The following is a 22,930-nucleotide window of genomic DNA, read 5'->3' as shown; positions in this document are numbered from 1 at the left end:
GAGCACACTGCGCGCGACAGCCGCGAGGGGACGGAGCCCCTGCCGAATGCTCATAAGCCGAGGGGGCCAGGCCCGCGCCTGCGCCATGCCGCGCTGGTGGCGCATTTTCCCCCAACAGGGGAAGGTGGCGCCCGGCGGAGCGGAAGGGGGCGGTACTCTGGCTGCCGCCAGTCGTGGAGCGGAGGCAGCTCGGGGGAGCGGCTCCGGCTAGCGGAGGAGGCTAGGTGAGCAGCGGCTGCCGGGGCTGGGGTCCCGCGCTCTGCCCGTTATTTGGCCGTTGGTGGAAACAGGTGCTGTCGTCGCCTGGCGTGGGGGCCTAAGAGAAGCCGGTCTTTCTCCCCGCCCCGCTTTCGCGGGGACGGGCGGCAAGGGCGAGCCTGTCTGAGGCGGGGGGGGGGGAAGGGAAGTGGGTCCCTCGGCCGCTCTGCCTAGGAGGGGTTGGCGGGCTGCCCGGGAAGGGGGCCGGCGGCCTCCGTTGGTGCTGGGCGGCGCCGGCGAGCGGCGGCGCTGTTGCCGGGGCGGGCTGACAGGGCTCTCGGGAGCTGGGACTGCGGCGGGCGGCGCTTCCCTTCCTGGCGGGGGCCGAGCCCGATTGCCGGCAGCGCAGATCAGAAAATGGGGGTGGACAGCAGGTAGGGGGAGCGAGGAGTCCGTGGCTCTCGGTCTCACTCTATCTAAAATGGCGCTGGTGCGGCTGGGCTGCTTGCCTTGGCGTTGTAGGAGTAGCTGGAGAGGCTCTGCTGCTTCCTTCGCGGTTACATATCTATCCTATGTTGAACTAAGAAAAATGAACCCTGTATCCGTGTCTATCGTGTCGGGCAGGGGTTCGACACCTGCGAGCAGGGTAACAACTTCACCTTCTTTGTGAAATGTGAGTTTTCATCACGTATTGCAACGATTCAGAAGTAGTCACGGTTTCTGCCGACTCGTTTGCTACCCTCGAGTCAGCCTCAATCTTAAAATCCCTTTCTGCCTGTGTGCAGTCACACTATAAGGCGAGAGCTTGGACAGCCCTGGTATTGTCCGGCTTCCTTAGCGTTCATGCTCAATTATATCTGGAAATCCTATTAAAATCGAAATAGTTCCAGCAACAATATGTTTTTGCTGTTCTAGCGTTAGTATTGAAATGGTAGCTGTGGAAAGCTGCTTGTTTACTCAGCTGCGTCTTCGGGGAAAGTGAATGACTATCATCCCACAGATGGGAAGTTGCCTATCTTGAAGCTGAATACAAGTTTTTGTTCGGTGTCAGCCTAGGAGGGCTTGTGAAGTGGACTCTACTAATTATAATGAGAATCTGGACTAGGATGACAAGAATTCTGTCCAACTAACGGTTGGATTAAGAGCCTTGATAGCCTCTTTGAAACAATACACATTCGCAACCGTGTCTGTGTATTCCTGAAACAGACCTTCTCATTTCTGCACTCCCCTATTCCGGGCTTTTCCACACACACTGGTTACAATGAAGCCACTGTCTTGGTGCACTAAATTCTCTGATGGAGCCGATTTAAGAACTTTCTGGATGGTTCCTTGTGCACTACACCTCTCTGCTCTCTTTATTTTTCTGTGTAACTGTACTGCAATTGTAGCCCCTGAGATGGTGATGCTTTTTAAAAAACTGTGTATTTAACCTGGACTATTTCAGGGATCACATTCCCCTAATTTTAGGAAGGAGGAGAACATTCTGCAGATTGGAAGGGGTGGGATACGAAATTAAGATATTTGTTGCAATATAACCTAGAATTAATATTACTTGCATCTTCTCTAGAAAACTCCTGATCACAGGTTCAGGTATTGTTTTAGAGTAGTTCCAACTTATGGAAGCCCATGTCACCATCTTATTTTAGTGTCTTGTGTGTTTTCAAAGTGATCATTACAGAGGAAGTTCGTTACAGTCCAAAAGACAGTTCTAGGGGCTCTCTGTTGTGATTGTATAGCCTGTGCCCATAACAGCTGTTCTATGTGTTTATGTGGGGATACTGAGAAATAACTGGAAAAGTATCTTAGTCATGCATATGAATTGAAATGCAGCAAGTCTGTGTAGTGCTTTAAAAGGCAAAATGACCTTAACTGCTTTAATCCTTTGAATAGGTGCACATGTAATGAGTTCTTGCGCTTTCACTAACAAAAGGCTTTGCATTCCCATTCATTGATTGTTTAACTCCTGGCAATTTTACTTCCTTCCCCCAGTGCTGACTGAGATCTTGTCTCTAAATGTCTTTACTGAGAAGACTTTCTTTCTGCAGCACTGTAACTTCCTTAGTAAATTGGTTAGTCACCTAGGCAGGAAACAATATCACGCATTTCCCAAGCGTGTCAGATGTGATAACTTTGTGCAAAGAGCAGTTATATTACAAGTTTCATATTATGGTATTCATGCTTCCAGACCTTTATGAGCAACTTCATTTGCATAGTTATCAAGTGTCTGTTTCTTTGGGTAAGCTTTGGAGAGGTTCTGCTCACTTTTCTTGTTTGGGTGGATGTGTTAGACGTGTAGCTGTCTGAATAATCAGACCATTTCTCTTTTCCTTAGTGGAGGTTACCTATTGCTTCACTTAAAGGTAGCTTAGCAGTCTAGAAAAGTTTAACTGTAGTGATTAAAACTAAGTTACAATGTACTCTTTGTTAGAGTTTTTTTTGCCTCTCTTATTTAAAAAAATAAAAACCTTCGCACTTGTGAGAGAAGTGCCTGACTGATTTTCTGCTCATAAGAAGCATTTTGGGTAGACCACTATTAGTTTTGTGCCAAAAGATGCAAATATTTAGTTTGATGCTGTGTAATACTAGAGAATTTCATGTTAGTTTGGGAATCTGAATATTGTCTTAGTGTCCTACAGGCAGTCGAGAAACCTCCTTGTAGGCTGAGGGAGAGGAAGGACCTCTAATACCTACTTTTAAATGGGAACTTTATAGAGGAACAATTCCAACCCTAACATCTCTTTCCAGCAAGGCACTTTCAATTCTAAACCACTGTGTGGCTTTATGACAAATAATAGTCACAGGAGAGTTTAAGTTGATAGTGTCATTATATTTATTTCTACTAGTTTCTTTATGCTTAACATCTGGGGCTAGACTATGATAATCTTTTTGGTTTCAGTTCCTCACTGAAGTCCTTTGAGACTTATCTTTGGTATTTAAGGGTACAGTTTGACAGCTGACTCTCCTTGCTGGCTTAAAAGCAGTTCCTATCCTTTCAGCTATACCAGCAACCTGACAATAAAACAGGGAGTCAAGGGTGTCAAATCTGATTTAGATTACTGTGCGGCCTGACCACGCTAGTTACCAGTTGTGCTGGCATACCATGGGATAAGGTGGAAAGGCTATACTGCTTATTGTGGCATTACTGCTAAGAAACTATGCAAAGTTTTCCCAAAAGGTGCAGTCTTAGGACCATTTTGTTGGCAGCTGTATTTGCTTAAATAGCCTTTCCTGCCCCTGAAGTGCTGATATATTTGATTAACATACACAGAGAAGCAAATAAAGGAATTGATCCAAACCTAAGTTTAGAAAATGGTTATCAGTGCAGATCCCAACTTTGGACTGCTGCAAATACTTAATGGGTGTAGAGGGTAGGAATAGGAGTAAACAGGAACTGACAGAGCTATAATGAAAGGAAAAAGTCACAAATGCTGGAGAATACCAGTTTGTCCAGGTAGCTTAAGCAGAAGCAGCGATCCTAATGTTGATCATCTGAGCTTTTGATGGGAGAGTACTGCCGGATTACTTTGAGCAAGTGTGGAACGTAGTTTTTTCTATCCATGTTAACCACCCCATTTAATGTAACCGCGTTAAAAATGCGTAAGTCCATACTCATAAATTTCAATTTGAAATATTTTTATGTATATAATTTTCAGATGCTTCAGGGGCAAAAAGCACAGAATTTCCAAGGTCCTATCTAAGTAGCTAATTATGCTGAAGTAGCATGAGACTTTATGCTCCTGCTGCAGTTCCTATCTTAAAATGACATTAGAAGAGTTGTTTTTGAGCTGCTGCATCTGCAGTGCAGCAAGGAAGGCTAGAGGTGAAAGGACAGAAAATCTGTTACAGAAAAGAGTCTGGAAAAAATGCAGATATAGATGACCAAAGTTATGTGAACTGAAACAGAATCAATAGACAATTGTTGAGCTATGTAGGGGTTGGATTGTAAAAGATTGCACATAAAAGTCTATTATCTATATAGTATATGGGAAAGCCTATAAAGATGTCTTTATGCTGAAACAGAGGTAAGAAAATGGTATATTGCTGTTCTGCCTTCTAAAACAGGACCAAAGAATTCTATCGGAAGGCTGAAGCTAGTGTACAACTTATTGAAGTTGCCTTGATGTGACATATTTTTCTGCTCTTAGGCATCTCTACTTTTGTATGGGGAAAGCATTTAAGGAGGTCTAATCAGATAAGTCATATGAGGCTTTGTATGTGCTGTCTCCTTTAAAGTGGAGCTTCATTGCTGCAAATGCTGATGTTTTAAATACTGAGTGCTGCAATACAACAAAGTCCAGGAGTTGGTTTAAACTATTCATGAATAAAAAAACCCTCTGTTTAGTACATATGCTTGTTTCTTCTCTAAATGAAATCTGGGAAAATTTTATTAACTGAAGGTGTCATGTGCAAAGTTGAAGTATTTGCACCTAACCTTGAAGTAAGCTGATGTTTTATTAATTGCATGCATCTACTTTTTACTTCTCTAATTTTTGGTCTTAATAGTGTTAAATAACACTTTCTTTAACAGTGAACTACCTCTTATGAAACAAAGAAATGGATGGGATGGATGAAACTTCTAAAAGAATCCTAGAGCCATACCAGTACTTACTTCAACTGCCAGGCAAGTTTCTTTGTACTGTGTTGTTCTTAAATATCAAAAGCGTTTTCATAGCAAGTAAGCCAAGAAGTTTATCCATTCTTGATTTGTGAAGAGTAATTAAAAGTAACACTTTTCAGTATTTGCTCTTTTCTTCCTCTTGTAGAACCACACTTTTTGAGATTGTTACAATAGCTCTTGAGTCTGTTGCAGCGTAAGTAGTTTTTTAGCTACTCTGTTCTCTCTTCAGAGTAGCTGACTTGCTACTTTTTACAACTACGAAGAGCAAATACTAAAGAGTTGAGCCCATTCTTAAATAGCAGAACATCAGCCTGAATTTATCAGCTTCCTGTACTGGACCCAGTGGGTTGTGTTTATTTTTGTTGAATGTGTATTTCTTTTGTGTAATTTGTTATGATGGTATGTGTAGGGCCAGGTATTCTTTCAGCAAATTTCAGCTGTCCCTGGATGGTGTCACTTGCCAGAGAATCAGCCAGTCCTTGTGTAGTATCAGGTCACTAGAAACACATTTAGATTATTTTTTCAGTCTTGAATGGTGCATATTTAAGCATAATTCAGGACACAGTTTGATAAAGAACTACTGTATGGATATGCATGTCAGAAGCCTCTTTGAAAAGTCAGATTGCTTGTTGTGGCTTTTACTTGTGCACCTAAAGTGTAAGGGAGACCATATAATCTGTCAAAGTGACTAACTTTGTAAAAATAGTAGTGGAACTACTTTTGAACTGGGACTATTTCATCATTGTCTGCTGTCCAGCTTTGTTGCATACTGGTAGAGTTAAGGAAGCTCCAAAATATGGTAAATATTAAGGAAAATAATTCTGACCAGCTTTTAGTCTTGTAAACAAAGTGCAATAAACAGGATTAATTTTCACAAATTCCAGTGTGGTTTGTCTCAAAGTGGCCTGATTCACGCATATGATAAATCTTTTATCTCAGAGTGGCTGAGTTAACACCAGTAACTGTTTTTGCAGCATTAAGGAGTACATGAAATTTCAGCTGCAGTAAAGCTGATGTGATCAACAGCTTTCTTTTGAAAGGGATAGGCTCTGATCCTATTCATAACTGTACATCTTCCTTTTCATGTCCTTCTGGTCTTGGCTGCAGTCTTTCATAGGCTTTTTCAGCAGGCTAAACAATAAAGACTGGCTTCTGGTTTTAGCTTTTTCTCTGGGCTGTTGAACTTGACCAGCTTGGTGAAGGAGTTAAGCACCAGAAGGCATGATCTCTGCCACTAGCACAGCTACGCTTGGCACATCAGAGGCTTCAACTTGGGCAAATTTCCTGAGGGAGTCTCTATGTCTAGAGTATCTGAGCTGCAGAGATGCCCGAGGGAGCCCACTGAGACAGAAGAAAGTGATATCCCTGCACCTGAAAGGTGTGTGCAGTGGTGGAAAATGTGTCACAAAGCAAAGGAGCAGTGGAAGAGGGTCAGCAGGCTGCACAGCATCAGAAATAACAAAAAGAGCAAGATCTTGCAGGTTCAAGAGCCTGAAACATCCAGGTATATTGAAGGAGGGGCAAGAACAGTCTATGCATGTCACAATGGGAAATGGAGACTCCCACAATGGTAAAGACTCGGAGCTGAGGAGAAGGATTCCTGTTCCTCGAGCAGATGTGCAATTGCCAAATAGGTTTAGTGCACTGAAGGAAGACACAAAGCTGGGAGCTTTATACACAACAAACCATTAGACCAGCACCTGGGCAGCAGCGATACTAGTGGGGAGACTGACTCCTGCAGGGAACAGAGCTTCTGTCTTAGGGAGATTTGCTGTTTCTGGATAGCTCTGATCAGGGATGCTATAAGGGAACTGCCAAGGTGTGTTTCACCCTTAGACAACTCTGCAGTTCTTCCACTTGAGCACTAATGGATATAGCAAGAGGATGTCTGCAGCTTATCAGGCATCACTATGTGGCTTTTGGAATGAGGGCCAAGTGCACAGGAAGCCAGGCGGCTTTTCTCCATTACCCTCAACCCTGTTCCCCTCACCATTAAGAGGAACAAACAGATCCTGCATATCGACAAGTGGTTAGTTGGGTTTTATGATCATGGGACTCCGTTTGTAGGTCAAAGACTACTAGGAGGAGACAGCATCCACCTACCAGAGTCAGGGCAAAAATCTCTGCAAACAGGCTGAACAACCTGGTGAGAAAAGGCTTAAACTAAAAATTACAGTATAGGGGAATGACTACACACAGTCAAGTAAAAAAAAATGGTGAACTTCCAAACAAAATGGTGTAGGCTGATGGGGACAAAAGCGATGTCTTGTAATCAACAGTGCAGAGCTGAAGGCTCTCTTAGGTGTATGTATTCAAACAAGGAAGTATGAACAGGACAACATTATGGGAGAAGCTCTCACTTTTTTTTCCAGGGCCTGTGCAGGACTGAGTGCTTCTCTGATGTGCCTGTACACAAATGCATGGGGAATAAACAGGAGGAGTTAGAGGTCTGCATGCAGTTACAGGGCTGCAGTTTTATTGGGGTATCTGATGCGCGATATTTTGCACAGCTGGAGTGCTGCAATGGATGTTGACTGCCTAGTAAAACAATCTGGAGTAAAGAGGGGTGGGAACTGCTTTTTATGTGAAAGGGCAGCTGAACTGCATGGAGCTCTGCCTTCAGGTGATAAGCCTGTTGACAGCTTGTGGTTTAAGATTAGAGGGCAGATCAATAGGATGACACTATAGTGAGTCTTTGCTACAGACTACCTGAGCAGGAAGAAGTAGATGAGGCCTTCAGACAACTGGAGGAGTCCTCATATTTAGAGGCACTGGTCCTCATAAGAGACTTTAGCTTAGACTCAGTATCTTGTAGAAGCAGCAACCAGCAAAGTACAGGCAATCCATGAGGATTCTGGAATGCATCAATGACCGCTGCTGACACAGATGATCAAGGAGCTGATGAAGGAAGGTTTTTTTGCTGGATCTCACACTTAAAAAACAAGAAAGAATTGGTTAGGACTTGAAGACTGGAGGCAAGCTTAGCTGTAGTGACCATGGGATGGTGGCATTCTGGATCCTGGGGAGAAGGAACGAGGCAAAAATCAGGATCACGACCCTGGACTTGTTAACCCTATTTTGAATAGGGGAGTTAAGCTGGACAATTCTACAGTGACCTTAAATCTGTCACAAGTGGCTGCCCAGGTTTAGAAGTGTATATGCTTGCTCTCTTTGCTTGTCTTTCTGCAGTTCATTTATGCTGGCTGTTGGGGAATTTATCCATTTAGCCTTAATCCATCAGAGGACAGAGGTAAATGTGGAAGTGTACAAGACAGCTAAGGTAATAGTTTGCTTTCTCTAGAAGGGTAGTGCCCCCTTCCTCTGTCTCAGCATCTGCTGCTTACCCTGTACTAACTTTGGCAGATCCATTTCATAAGCTGACTCAGTATCTAAAGCTGGCAGAAAGCTAACCTAGCAAAAAAGAGTTTTCTGCTAGTGTAGTAAGTTGAATTAGCTTGGTGAGGCTCTAATGAGAGCTAGGTTAATAGTCCCTCTGCTCTTTCCCAAGCTGTTCTAGCCCTTTTATGTACCCTCACTATTAAGTGGGGTGCTGCCCTAACAGCATAATTTGTGGTTACTTCACTGCAGCAGGAGTGAAGTACTGATCAGGAGAATGTTAGAGCTGGAAGTCTGTGGGTTTTGGATATGTACCCTGTCACAAGAACAACTGTGCATATAGAGAGTAAGTCAGGCTGATTTTTCTTTTTTATAGAAGCATCTCATCTATCTGAAGAGTTGGGAGGGATTATCCGCAGTACATCTTCTTTAGCTCACCTTTTCCACCCAGCATTTCTAGTGAGAAAATATTTCTGTAGTTACTGTTTGATTTGGGTAATATTGGGATCTTAAACAGATTAAACAAAATACATTTAGCATAACTGTAATAAAAGCTTGTTGCAGATATGTCTATTATTGCAGTTCTATACAATAGGTAGTGTCTAATTTTAGAAGTTAGACCTCTATATTCTTCAGTTTCACAATAGCCTCCCTAAAATAATTAACAGAGCATGACACATAACACTAAAGAATTGGCATAATTCTGCCAGTGTTAAGTTTTACTCCTTTTAATTTTGTCCTAGTGTCCTTGTATTGTTGCCCTGTCTAGTGTGGGGAGAGGAAAGGTGTAGCAAGGAACAGAGGCTTCTGCATTTAGGCTTTTGAGACCAGAAACCAATACCATTCTATGAAATAAGAAGCACCTTTGATTATTCTTTTCTGATGGAAACCAGAAGATGGTGTTGACAGGAAGCAGTGGAAGTGTTTGAGGATTGAGACAAAAATTGAAGCCCTCTGAGCCAGGGAGTAAGCCCAAACCACAAAGCTATTGCTTACCTGGTGGTGACTTAATTAGAAAAAGAAATATCCTCAGTCCAATTTCTCTATGGTGTATCACTGCAAGTGAATCTTTACCCCTTTTTATTATTCTGTTTTGTATGTGCTGGTCACACAGCAGTAGAGAAGCCTTAGGGAGAGATTCAGCTGTTCAAATTTCTTTAGCGCTATGGGCAAGATGGCATCATCAACATGAGGACTAATATTGCAGAATCCTTAAGCTGTGTCTCAGTAGATCTTGAGTAATATGGAACCCACTGTCTAGGTTCACTGCATTGGAATTTAAAGCTTTTATTCCAGATGCCTTGTTGATGTGAGCTACATATGCAGAGCTGTTTGTCTTGTAGTTATTTGAAGATCTTACTCATAGCTAAGTTTCCCAAAGTTCAGAGCAGCATTGTTTCAGTGTGGGTAGGGAGTGACTTTATTTCATATTGATCATCAGTATGTGACTCCTAACGATTTATTAAAGAAAGCTGATATCAATGAGTTAACTTCTATTAAAATTTTATGTAAAATGTATCTGGATTAAACAGTAATGCTTGTTTTAACAGTGAACTTGGAGTTTTGATCTTTCATTCCTATGAAACAGGGTGACTGCTTGGCTCCACCAAACTAGGATTAGCCAAAGCAGAACAAATCCTATTATTTTTAAGTAGACTTCTTGGGTGTAAGATAAATGTGAATTATTGGAAAGTTCTGTTCAGAATGTTCTGTTCAGATTTTTTTTTTTTTAGAGTTACTAAATATATCAAGTATCACTTGTGTTTTACAAATTGTCAGTAGCAAGTAAAGAGTACTACAGGAGAAAGACCTAAAAATGGAAACGAATAGATTTTCAACAAACAGCCATATCTTCAACTAATAATGAGTCATAACTGAAACTTTTTAATCTGTTACATACACAAAATCAACATGCCTAGCAAACTAGGGTTTACTTTCAGAAGTATAAATTGATCTGTACATGTTACCAACATAGTCAGGATCACTTACCAGTTAAACTGACAAAACTAAATATAGTAACTGTAAATGTGTGCTTCTCATATTACTGTGAAATGTTTAAAACTGATATAATGGATGCTTATACAATGAGGTAACAAGATAACCCACTAGGATGTGTTTTCTGCTTTCAGGTGACCCCACTGATCGGTTTACTGATCTCAAATCAGCTGTAGTTAAGACAAACTGTTGTCCCTAATAATGACCTTTATGTGCTTTTTATAAATGCCTGTAATATTTTTATTGCAGGTAAGCAAGTGAGAACCAAACTGTCACAGGCCTTTAATCACTGGCTGAATGTTCCAGAAGATAAAATACAGGTACTGGCTAATTACTTTAAAGGGCTATTAATCTTTCTTCCAAGACTCCTGATAACAGATGATTCTCTTACAAAGCATAAATGATCAGTAGTCTTAAATGTACTAATTTCTGAATACATTGAAGTAAGCTTTCAGGAAGACAACTTTAGTGCAAAGCTTTGACTGTGAAGTAACACTAAAAAAAGTTACTTCCATGGCTTGTCCAATGTAGGATAGTTACTTAGTTCCAAGTGTACTCAACCTGTTAAGTTGTAGATAAGCAGCTACCATTGTTACCCACTTAATTATTAACACTGAGTTTTTAAAGACTTACGGAAGAAGCTAGACAGTTACCTTGTAAACTACACAAATAACAGTTGTTGAAAAAATCTTACGGTTTTGATACAAAAATATCAAAGACAGAAATGAACTTTATAAAGCACTATTTATTTTGGACCTGAAACTGTGGACTTCTTATTCAGTCCAGATTCCTTACTCTTTAACGAGAAGCTTTAAACTAGGATTTTTTCTTCCCTTTTGCTTTTCTTTTGGACAGAGCTATGTAAGATGCATGGCTGCATATTTATACACTGTGGCTTGTCAAATGAAAACTTATCTTGGTTAGACTACAGTTTTGCTAAGCTGCATTTAGACAGTGCAAAATATTCTGCATCCAAGACAATGTAAAGCATTAAAATAACCAGTTATGGGTTTTGACACTTATCAAGCTGGTCCTTAGTTTCATTAATTCTTCACAGAAGTACCTTTGGAGTTTGTGAAGGAGTCTTCTTCCATATGGCTTAAGACTGATACTTAGTAGTCCTCAAATATCAAAATGGTCAAAGTGATATAAACAATGGAAGATGCTGCATTCATCATCTTGTAACTCTTCTGTATTCCAACCTGTCTCTCTAATTTTTAGACAGATTTAGTCTGGCTTCCAGCTAGACACATCTTACACTATGCTCAGCTATGCATTCAAATAAAATGTATTATATAGCAACCTATGTATTGTATGCATAGGTTTAGTCTAATATGGTAGATCAGAATTCAAACTGGAAGAAGCCTCTGGAAGCTATCTAGGGCAACCCCCTGTGTAAAGTGGGTCTTGCTCCCTAGCTCCTTAAGGTTTTTGTGATCCTTGCTGAGTTTTGAAAATGTGAGGATGTAGATTCTGCAGCCTCAGGGCCTATCTTCCCATGACAACAAACTTTTTCATTCTGTCCAACTGGGATTCCTTATGTTGCAGTCTGGCTGTTGTCTCTTTCTTTGGCTGAGCACCCATGACATGGATCCATCTTCTTTCATGTGCTATAGTTAACTGAAGCAGCAGTGCCTCTGTATGAACAGAAGTTGCCAGTTCTACCTGTCACATTTAAACTGACAAACATATAAGCATTATTGAAAACTTGGACCACTTGTTCTGGTTATCTTTATGAAGAAAACTGATGTTTTAATATTTCCTTTACCACATAAGCTGTTTGTGAGGGAACTTGATATTTTCATTATTTGGGTCATTTGAGGACAAAAACAAGACCGTGTCATCTTCAGCCTGCAAGTATTACTGCTTTTGTGCATGCTTGTACCAATTTTAATAACTTAAGGTTATTGAAGTCTGAAGGACCACCTCTAGTCATCTTTTTGCCATGTCTCATAATCTTGCTAAGATGTCTCAGGTGTCTAGCAGCCTGATTCCCTTCCAGCTGTTTGTATTTCTTTTATTAAAAATCTGAATTCTGGCACTTGTTATTGGATGTTTGGTTTTTTGTCCACCTTGGATCATTTGTCTACATGTAGTTTTAGATGATACAGTTGAGGCTACTGTTCCTTGGTAGTTGATTTTACTATTGGCTGCCACCATCTCTGCACTGAGACACTTCATCTTGCTGAATTAGAAAACACTGGGTTTGTCAGATGAGCTTTCTTCTAAAAAGGCACTGAAATAGCCTAGTACGGGGCCAAGCAAATTTTAAACCTATTGCAAGAAGGGAGATAGAAATCTGTGTGTCAGAGTGATAGTGCAGCAGCTACTGATTGGATAGGCTTAGGTCAAAGTGGGGCTTACTTCTAACTGGTAGAATAGTCATTAGTGTTTCTTGAGTAGGTTGTTCTTGCATCTATATCTGGGACAAACAGTTGGATTTCTGGGGTTTGGGTTTTAGTCTTTGGGACACTGGTCACTGAATACTAGGTGGCTTGCTGCTCAAGAAGATGCTTGCAGTGAAGTCCTTCCTACAACATCCATCAAATAGGACCATACTAGGTACTTGCCACTATTTAATGGTGGCCTTAGTATTTTTTAGAAGCAGGGGTTTTTGATGAATATTGACCGAGGGCAGTGTTTATAGCTAGTAAGTGCAATTGGTTCATTAGCTTTAAAACACATATCTTAATGTGTTTTGCAGTAGGTTTATACAGCATGCAGTTTTATGTGCTTAAATTTATTGCCATGTAAGCAGGTGCTGCATACAGCTGTTATCTGTATAGCAGCTGTGCAATAAAAACTGTATGTAGTAAATAAATAGATAACAAGTGTTAGTTAAAAGTTAAAAAACTTAATTTTTTTAGTTTAATTGTCCTGTTTTGGAATTAAGGTTCACTTTTGGTCGAATGTAGTCAGCTACAAGCTTGATGTTTTGATCAGTTTGTGTACCTCAGGTGATACATGATATTGGTCCACTTAGTAACAAGCAGTAAAGTGTTAGGAAGCTTCCCAAAAAGCTGTAGCTGTCATTTTTCTGTTAAGAATTTTCCAAATGATGTTCCAGAGAGAACAGTCTGCCTTTTAAGAACTCGGTACTGAAGTTAACTATACAAAGTGTGGGGAAAGAAAGGTGAACTCTCTCCATTTATGAAAACAAGGTTTACAAGACAAATATGAATGATACCCAACACTTGTAAGAACTGACCTTGGAGGTCTCAAGTTAGTGCATCTACACTTGTCACAACATTGTGTTGCTTTTCCTCGATTCATGTTTCTAGTAATAGTTACTGCATTGACTCCTAGACAATGGCATATTTTAGAACTGTAGCAACAATGAAGAGGAGCATTCAAGTGGAAACTTTTCAGCAAGTAAGTTCACAACATTACACAAAAGACCACAAGATCCAGGACTTAGAGCAAACTGGCTCATAAATCTGTATTTCTGGTAGAAGCAAGTAGACTAAAGGGGAACCTCACTGATAGAGAATACCATTCTTTAAAACCTTGTCCATTTTAAAAATGGTTTTGCAAAACTGGAGGTTAAATTACAGTGGGAGACTTAGTAATTTTCTCTTCTTGTAACAGGTTATCATTGAAGTGACAGAGATGCTGCACAATGCAAGCCTACTTGTGGATGATATTGAAGATAACTCAAAGCTGAGACGGGGCTTTCCGGTGGCACACAGTATCTATGGAATTCCATCTGTAATCAACTGTGCTAATTATGTGTATTTCCTTGGCTTAGAGAAGGTTTTAACCCTTGATCATCCAGATGCTGTTAAAGTTTTTACCCGTCAACTTTTGGAACTCCATAAAGGTCAAGGCTTGGATATTTACTGGAGGGATACTTATACCTGTCCTACAGAAGCTGAATATAAAGCTATGGTACTGCAAAAGACAGGTGGTCTCTTTGGATTAGCTGTAGGCCTCATGCAGCTGTTCTCAAATTATAAGAAAGACTTAAAGCCGCTTCTTAACACACTTGGCCTCTTCTTCCAAATAAGAGATGACTATGCCAACTTGCACTCCAAAGAATATAGTGAAAACAAGAGTTTTTGTGAAGACTTAACTGAGGGCAAGTTCTCATTCCCAACCATTCATGCCATTTGGTCAAGACCTGAAAGTACTCAGGTGCAAAACATTTTACGGCAAAGAACAGAGAACATAGATATAAAAAAGTACTGTGTACATTACCTTGAAAATGTGGGTTCCTTTGAGTACACTCGGAATACATTGAAAGAGCTTGAATCTGAAGCCTATAAACAAATTGAATCACTTGGGGGGAACCCTGAGCTCGTAGCACTAGTTGAACAGCTGAGCAAAATGTTCAAAGAATCTGAAAATTAAAATACTTCTGGGGGTGGATCAGAAGTTTTAAAAAGGGAAAATAACCAGACTGTGAGAGGTGTGATAATCAGTCTTGTTTAAAACCCTCATGTAGCCACATTACAGAAATTACTGTTAAAAGCAATTTGTCACTGAGTATTGAAATAGTTACCCTATTATCTATACAGTCTTAACTGTAACTGCTTGCAGATGGCTTTTTTTAAAGTGGGTGTACTAGAATTGAAACAAGTTTTGACTCTAAATGTAATCATCTTTACGCAATTGTTGGCATTGTTTCAGGCCTAAAACTCTCATATCTTTAGCCAGGCTACTATAGGTTTCTGGCTGAAATTGTGTTAAATCAGAATTTACTGAATGTATTGTGCATTTTCAAACAATGGTCTAGTAAAACAAAATATTTGATGCTAAATAACAAGTTATTTTCAACCACAATGCACATAAAACTGTTGTGTGGTATTTCCGGGTTAGGCTTGTGTAGATCAGATGGATCAGCTTATGAAGCGAATAGCCTGTCTAGCCTCTGGGGATATTTTCAGGGGAGTGTGAATTACAAAAGATAGTATTTTATATGCAAATAAGACTAATGTTTAGTCTGAATATGTAGCTTTATAAAATTGTCCAAGTACCTTAAAGCAAAGATTCCATCACATCAGCAAAGCATAAATTTGCTGCTCATTCCAGCTCTGCAGTGAATAATTTTAATTGCCTGGTTTTAGATTTCTAAACTGTCAAATATTTTGTAGCTAGGAACTCAAATCTATGCAGTAGAGTTCATATATGTAACTGTAAATAGCAACATCATAAGTTGCTACTAGAAATGGGATTCACTCTAGGTCACTTCAGAACACCGTAATAGGTGTAGGTCTTGTTAATCTCTGCTTATAATTGAGAAGGGATTCTCCAGGAGGTAATTCATTAATGTCCTGAATTACTATTTAGAGGCATGGTACAGATCTCTCCAAAGAGACAAGTACTGTAATTTTTTTGCTAAAACGAAGTACAGTATCTTGTTCTACATGCTGTAATACCACTTCAGTTTCGTTAATGGCTTAAACAGTACTTTAAAATTACATACCGATACAGCAAAATGGAACTGGAACTGAGCAAGGTTGAGGGGGAAAGGCCGATAAATGACAAAGCCCTCTGCTTATCTATAGATAAATACATATATATAAAGGTGAACAAAATTCAAGCAGAGATGTTTGTTTCTTCTTGGCTGGGCTGGCTTTAATTGGGTTCAGTTCCTTTAGTCTTCACAGCCACATAAAGCTTGCTTTGGTGTAGGGAGGTAATGGTTTGGATGAAATGTAGGACTGGTGCTGTCATTGGTGGTGTTGCCTCAAGCATATTCTCAAAAGAAATGGCCAGAGGTGCTTGGCTTCTGACAACTAAAGGATAGTTTTACGCAGGTGTTCATTTACTGTTCTGGAAAGCAGGGAGAGTTACAGTTTCAACCTGCTGAGAAGACTAACTGTAGAAGGTTGCTGTAATGTCTTCCCTGGGCAGCCTTAAGCTGCTTCTGAAAGTGATCAAGCATGAAAAAATTCAGGATGACTGCTTTTAGTCAGAGACATTATGTAGTTATGGATGATAGCCTATCCCTTTTATCTGCATGCTGAGGAGGAATCTTTGCTCTGTGATTAGGCACAGAATAATAAATAGCCTTTTCACTCCAAGGACCTAGTTGCCAGGACTGAATGGCTGAAAGTTGATGAAAGGTGTCTTTAGTGTTAATGTCAGTGAATTGTAATTCCTTTTTCATGACTTGCAGTGCTCAGTAGTAAGTCTGTAAATCTGTTTTATGAGAAAATACTATCTGCAGCAAAGTATGTTTATGTTGTGCCATGTCTTGGGAGTTTCTAAGCACCTGCAGTTCCCCTTGAATGGGGGAAAGCACCGGAAACACTACTGCTGTCAGAGAATCTCCTAGTCTTACTGTAAAAGATAGCCTTGTGCCTGTTGGGATATTATAACTGGCAATGTGAAGTGTGCTTAGTGCCATTTCATGCCTGCTTAGTTGCTGGATGTTAACAATTATGCGTAATCAAGCTTTCCCAATGAGGTAGCTTTTCTTATTTTTGTATAAAACTTCTCTACCATCTGAGACTTCTGCTGTGTGGTTGCTTTGGTTCATTCTGGCAGCTCATCCCAGTATTTATTCTAATAACATATCTTGTGGAACATGCCTACATAAAATTAGGAGTAATACATTGGAAGTTTTCCAGCTGCAGGCCCTTTAAACCAGAAGTATGTATGAAGGGAAAAGTACCCTGGGAAAAGAAAGCTGGACCTACAAGAAACCATACATCTTACTCTTCTGCCTTCAAGGCTTTTGGTACCAGTATTCAAAGTGTACCCTGAAGGTGTATCTTAAAAGGCCCAGAAGCAAAGTATTGTTGCTCTTCCCTTTGGTTAGGATGAATTGAGGCCTCTGAGTTTTGTGGGGTTTTTGTTTTGTGGGGTTTGTTTTGGGTTTTATGTATTGAGGAGTTGGAGAAAGCTGGGATTTTTCCCCTTCCTCTGTTAAGCAGGCAGAGCATCTTTAAGTATTAAGCATCTCTATTAGTAGTATTAAGCATGCTCTATAGTCAAGGTAGGTTTTATTAATGCTCTATAGTCAAGGTAGGTTTTATATTTGGTGCCATAAAATGAGACTATGCATCCTCATCAGTATTCTCTGGTACAAGCTCCTGGTGTTAAGCCACGTTAGGAAAAATCACTTCCTTGAAGCAGCATGAGAGTTCTGTGGCTGCAGAATTAGTTTAGTTGTGTAAGTGCAGTTCTCTGTTGCTATGCCTCCCATAATACAGTGTAAAGTTTTTTCCTGATCTTAACAAGAAATGCATTGCTCTGCAATGGAAATCTGAGTTGCAAGTGGAAACAGCCATGGGGAAACAAAAAGGGCTGTTGGTTTCAGTGTCAGTCCCTTTGAGCCAGAACTCTTTATTATCGTCCTATGATTGCCAACAAGATTTACTTTGATCAGGTTACCAGTGTGTTTCTTGGGGGGTTAGCTCTTGCAGTGCATACAAAAAGAAATGCAAATGCTCATCGGTCTCGAGCATTTCCCCTTACCTCGGTCTGTCTTGTGATTGCGTGCTTTCTTGGATATGAATGAATGGTGCATATAAACAAATGCTGTCACCCTAGGGGCCAGCGATTGGACAGCACATGGGCCTCTGCTTCTTCAAAGGTTCATTTTATCCCTATCAATTACAGTGAAAACAGTGTCATTTCGGAACCTTACTGAAAAGGGGAGATAACTTATCTTCCACTTCTGCATTTGAGCTCAAGCTGTTCAGGTACCACTGTCCTGGGTTCAGGACAACTTTGTATGTATCAACCAGCTGTTGATACAAACATTCTAAAAATGTTAATGGCAGTGGGGAAAGTTGCTGCTGGTATTTCTTTATGCTTTCAACTTTATGGTGGATTTTGCTAGCTATAAAATATATAAATGCCTCCATGTGCTATGGAAGTTTCCTGTATTAATAGCTTCTTTCCTCAAGTTTTTGTTAAAATGCCAACATGGTGGATAAACACAATTTGCTTGGTTTGGTGTTTTGGCTGGGTTTCTGTTTTTTTTTTTTTTTTGTTGCTGTTTTTGGTTGTGTTTGTTTTGGGGTTTTGTGGGTTGTTTTTGTTTGTTTGTTTGGCTTGTTTTTTTTTTTTCCACATTTTTATCTAAAACTGGCTTGAACTCTGATGCATCTTTAAGAGTGAATTGGGCCAGGCTTTTATTGAGATGCAAGAGCAATATAGGTATCTGTTGCTGCTTTTTTTTCTCCTGTCTTAATCATATCATTCTGTATTTCAGGTTTGATAATTACTATGTTCTTTGTATTAATTGCTCAGTACTTTCATTGTAATTCTTCTCTGCTATATTTCTATTCTGCTACTAATACCATAGCACACACAATCCCATCAAACTCATTTTTGATACTGGACAAACAAAATAGTTTGGGTGTGCTTTGGAACTGTTAAATCTTGGCTCATCATATGCCTTCACAAAGGTAATCCAAGAAATTCTGCAGTCCAGAAATGCCTGAAACTTTTTTTCCAAGAAGCTAAAGCCTGTAACTTTTTTTTTTTTTCTTGCTTAAATTATTTTGTCTCCTGTAGCTGGAGCTGGTTTCCCTCTCCTACCCATTTGCTTTCAACACCTAATTTGCTTTGGTGGTAATGATTTTTTGTTAAAGAACTCAACTTCTCTCCCCCACGGCTAGTGAGTTAACTTTTGCCTGGGTTAATGAATTATCCCACTCAGCAAGAGCCTGATGAATGTCAGATCTGGCAGGTGGACAGAGGCAAAAACAGAGCCAGGGAAAGGATCTGAGAGAATAAGAAAACCGATTTTAGCCTCTCGAGGCTGTCTCATGTAATTTCCTGTCATGTTACAGCATCTCCTTTACTTCACTAGGAAAGGTTAAAGAGGTGGTTAGTTTCTGAGCTTCCCTTCTTGCTTTCCAAATAGAGTGTAAGAGATAATTAAAGAGAAATATTATTTATTCTGATATTTTTAACTTGAATATATTATCTTAAAGTTTTGATTAAAAGTATAGGTACAACAAAGTACATAGTTTCATTACTGTATTTTTATTTCTCGTAACGGTTTTTCTATTCTTGAAGCCAGGGAAATGTAATCTGCTGTGTGCCTACTTGTTACCTCACAGTAACATCCTTCCTGAATAACATTTATCATAGCTGAGCATCTGTGTTGACCTTTTCTGCAGCATTTCTTTTTTTTTAATTCATTTAGATAGCACTCTTGTATGTCAGGTGTGGCTAGGAATAACCCATGATTCATTGACTCACTTTTAAGCTTATTATCTGCAAAATTTCTAGTAAAGATGCTGGATAAACCACATGAATCCTGGTATCACTCCTTGCCTGTGTGCCCTACAGAACAAGTAAGCTCCCAGTTAACCCACTGGAAAGGTGTTTACTGAGCATCTCTGTTTCCTACAGTGTAGAGAACCATGGGGGATACCCCAGGAAGGCCTAATGTGACACTTCCAGGGAGAGCACTGCAGAACCTACATGAATTTGTGTGGAATACTAGCTCTAATGTGATGGAAAATAATGGATAATTTTTTTGCTCTTGAACTCCATGAAAACACTCGCTGTTCTGTTGGTATATGAATTGTATGCTGTCAGTAAGTAGTTGCATCTTTTGATCACTGTATATTTTCACTCCGTGATGTTTCAGTTGCTATTTCTGGAGTATATGGTGTAAGTTACTCAGTAAAGTAATTATTGAAGCCTGTAAAAAGGAGAAATGGCAAATACATACATTTTTCATCATGCAGTTTTGAAATACACATAAATGGGCCTGTTCTCTTGCTGTAATCTAGTATGTTATTCTGCAGTGGACTTCTGTTAGCTGAGGGAGGCATACAACTTTTCATCCATTAAAGTTATTAAAATTGGGCTGACACCAAGGTCATAGGAATAAATTTAAAGGGGGAAAATAGAAGTATGTTGCAAGGAAAAACCAGAAAGTTCTTTAAAAATAGAATTTGAGGTAATTGCAGAGTTAATATATGAAGAATTTGTTCCTACAGTTTTCCTGTGGCTTTAACTGAAGAACCTATTCTCTTCTTTTTGGGGGTGGGATGGTGTGTAGAGGTCAAAGTAAAAGCCCTGTGGCAGAATTGTCATTCCCGAAATGTAAAAACTGCTATAAACTTAATTTCATATTTTACACCAACCCAAATGAATGTTCAATAAATTCTGAAATTAAATTAGTTCTTACTAAAGTGCTTATAAAATTCAGAAGTTGCAGTTCTAAGTAACAAGGTTGTATAAATGTTAAATTGGTCTATTTTATTTTATTGGCATTGGGACTGTCCTGTTTCTTAAGTACATTGGGTGAACTGTAGCTGTTGATTATAGTGCTAAAACAGAAGGAAAAGAAATGGAAGTTATGTTATTCTCATTATCTTTTTAGGAGTACTAAATACAGAAATTCAAGAACATGAAGGTAAATTCTGAGAATGGCTGAACTGCATATCAAACATGGTGCTGGGGTCAGAAAGAGTGAAAAGCATTTTTTTGTTTTCAAGAACTTTCCTGACATATAGTTAAACAAGGTGAAGCATGCTCTTGGGTTTGTATTCAGCAACAGTGAATGAGTCAGGGAGAGCCAGAGGGCTTACTTCATTGTTCTGTTGTCATACCACTATTTGTTTAGCTTCAGCGTCATTCAAAAGTGGAACATATCATTCAAAGGGTGCCCTCTGTGGGAGATGAATGGGCTCAGGAAGCAGGATGAGCAGCAACGGCACCACACATGGAAGAAAGACTAGGGTATCTGTTTTTTCCCCCAAGGACATCAGTTGGCCTAAGAAAACATGCTACTTTCGGCAAAGGTATATGAACAAAAAGGCACAGAGATCTTCCCTGGAATGCCCATTTGGGAGCAACTGGCCCCTCAAAGCTTATCGCTTGATGAAGCAAGCTATCACCGTGCTGACGAAGGTACGTATTATCCAAATTACTTTGGGAATATACTAGTGTTATGAAACACCTGTACTTGATTTCTGTAGTCAGTATCACAGAATCGGCGCAGACTACTAGTGTGCTGGCTGCCGAAGAAGTGTAAACAATTGTTTCATGTACTAGAAGCAGAGGCACAGCACTGAAATAGCTTCTTAGTTTTGTACTTTCATGATTGTCTTAGTCTTTGTGGTCCAGAAGTTCAAATGATATTGTTTGAATTAAGGGTATTAGGAGATTTTGAAGTATAAAGCAATGTGGAGAATGTCAACTAGGATTTCGTAACCATAGAACTATGTGAAAGCTCTAGGATCTCGTTGTACCTGTCTCCATGAAACTGAAGAGCTTTTAGTAAATACCTGTTCCCCAGCAATTGCTACATGCTTTCACTTTTTATTATTAATCTACACACATTGTACACCTCCATCAGCCTAGCCTTTAAATATGGCTTTACTGCCTTTGCTCAACACACAGCTTGCTTGTAGGCAGAAAAATGCTTACTACTTGCTTGCTTCTAAATGTGCTAACTGCCGTTAGTTCAACTCAACGACCAAAGAGGTTTGAAATCGGAGGCCCGCCCGCTGTAGCCCAGGAGCACTGGGTCCCCTCAACGCAGCCACTCGGCCCAGCCCCGCTCCGAGCCCCTCCCAATCAGCGCACCTTCACCTCGCCCCACGGCGTCTTGGGAGGCTGTAGTCCAGGGCTGGCAAGTCCGAGCGGAGCGGCCGCCTCCACGAACTGCGCTACCCAGAAAGCTCTACGGCGGAGACGCCCCACGTCGAGTGCCCGTGAAGGCGATGACTTCAGCAGGGTCGAAGATAGGTTTAGGCCAATGGCGGCTGAGCTAGGGCGGCACTGGGAGCTTGGGGCTAATGGGAGGGCGCCGATACTGCGGGCGGGGTAACAGCTCCCAGTCCGCGCAGGACGGAAGAGGGGCTGGTGGGGAGGCTGCACCGGCAGCTGTGGTGTCGGCGGTTGGTCGTTCGGCGCGGGTAAGAAGAGGGTGAGCTGGCGTGCGGGCCCAGCCCAGGGCTGCTCCTGCCGCCCGGTGCGTTACCTGCCCTGGGCGTTGCTTGCTGCTGTACCCCCGGCCGGGGGGCGGTGACTTACAGTAACGGCTCTACCTGCCGCGCGCAGTAACGGTCGTCTCTCGCGGTGCCGGGACGGGGCGCGGACGCCGGGTCCCCGCTGTGGAGAGCGCCGCTGGAAGGGCGGGACGCAGTCTGGGGTCGGGTGAGCCGCAGGCAGGGGCGCCGAGAGACGGGTCCTGCTGCAGAAGCACAGCATGCTGCCGGGCAGTGAAGAGGCAACCCGCGGCAGGGCGAGTACGAAAGCAGTGACTTCCGTGTGTTGTGGGCATCGCTTCTTGTTCGGCACTGGGAAGACCTCACAGCAGCCTTGCAGTATCTAAAGGAGGCCGACAGGAAATCTGCAGAGGAGCATTTTACAAGGGCGTGTAGTGATGGGACAAGGGGGAGTGGCTTTGAACTAAAAGAGGGAAGATTTAGAATCATAGAATCGTTAGGGTTGGAAAGGACCTTTAGATCATCTAGTTCCAACCCCCCTGCCAGGGGCAGGGACACCTCACACTAAACCATGTCACCCAAGGCCTCGTCCAACCTGGTCTTGAACACCGCCAGAGATGGAGCATTCACAACCTCCCTGGGCAACCCATTCCAGTGCCTCACCACCCTTACAGTAAAGAACTTCCTCCTTCTATCCAATCTAAACTTCCCCTGTTTAAGTTTTAATCCATTATCCCTTGTCCTGTCACTACAGTCCCTAATGAAGAGTCCATCTCCAGCATCCCTATAGGTCCCCTTCAGATACTGGAAGGCTGCTATGAGGTCTCCACACAGCCTTCTCTTCTCCAGGCTGAACAGCCCCAACTTTCTCAGCCTGTCTTCATACAGGAGGTGCTCCAGTCCCCTGATC

The 22,930-nt window shown here is 41.1% G+C and overlaps 2 protein-coding genes across 5 annotated transcripts in view; both read left to right on the top strand.

Annotated features, from left to right (window-relative positions):
* Positions 1-17: 17 nt before the first annotated feature.
* Positions 18-16,601, top strand: GGPS1 (geranylgeranyl diphosphate synthase 1). Of its 4 annotated transcripts, XM_062637434.1 has the most exons (4): positions 18-224; positions 4,727-4,819; positions 10,397-10,467; positions 13,736-16,601. In XM_062637434.1, exons 2-4 carry the CDS (start codon positions 4,753-4,755, stop codon positions 14,495-14,497), a joined length of 900 nt encoding a protein of 299 aa, XP_062493418.1. In that variant the 5' UTR covers positions 18-224; positions 4,727-4,752; the 3' UTR covers positions 14,498-16,601. The 4 variants fall into 4 exon arrangements, with proteins under 4 accessions (XP_062493418.1, XP_062493421.1, XP_062493420.1 ...); XM_062637436.1 differs by lacking the exons at positions 18-224; positions 4,727-4,819 and adding an exon at positions 4,988-5,009; XM_062637435.1 differs by lacking the exons at positions 18-224; positions 4,727-4,819 and adding an exon at positions 8,042-8,498.
* A 5,423-nt stretch (positions 16,602-22,024) lies between these two features.
* TBCE (tubulin folding cofactor E) overlaps positions 22,025-22,930 on the top strand; it is a 28,051-nt gene continuing 27,145 nt past the window's right edge. The window contains exon 1 of the mRNA XM_062637430.1: positions 22,025-22,043. The gene's annotated coding sequence lies outside the window, so the exon portion shown is untranslated. The remainder of the gene's footprint in view (positions 22,044-22,930) is intronic.

This window comes from Pezoporus occidentalis, unplaced genomic scaffold (assembly GCF_034315485.1).
Source record: "Pezoporus occidentalis ecotype Australia unplaced genomic scaffold, CSIRO_AGI_Poc_V1 ctg52, whole genome shotgun sequence".
NCBI classification, from domain to species: Eukaryota; Metazoa; Chordata; class Aves; order Psittaciformes; family Psittacidae; genus Pezoporus; species Pezoporus occidentalis.
This window is presented reverse-complemented; position numbering and strand designations above follow the sequence as displayed.

What these genes read in the sequence shown, in the direction of transcription:
- GGPS1 (XM_062637434.1), top strand. Translation starts at nt 4,753, where the DNA reads ATGGATGGGATGGATGAAACTTCTAAAAGAATCCTAGAGCCATACCAG. An exon ending in GTACTTACTTCAACTGCCAG is followed by an intron (nt 4,820 to 10,396) that starts GCAAGTTTCTTT and finishes TTTTTATTGCAG; the next exon opens with GTAAGCAAGTGAGAACCAAA. An exon ending in TTCCAGAAGATAAAATACAG is followed by an intron (nt 10,468 to 13,735) that starts GTACTGGCTAAT and finishes TTCTTGTAACAG; the next exon opens with GTTATCATTGAAGTGACAGA.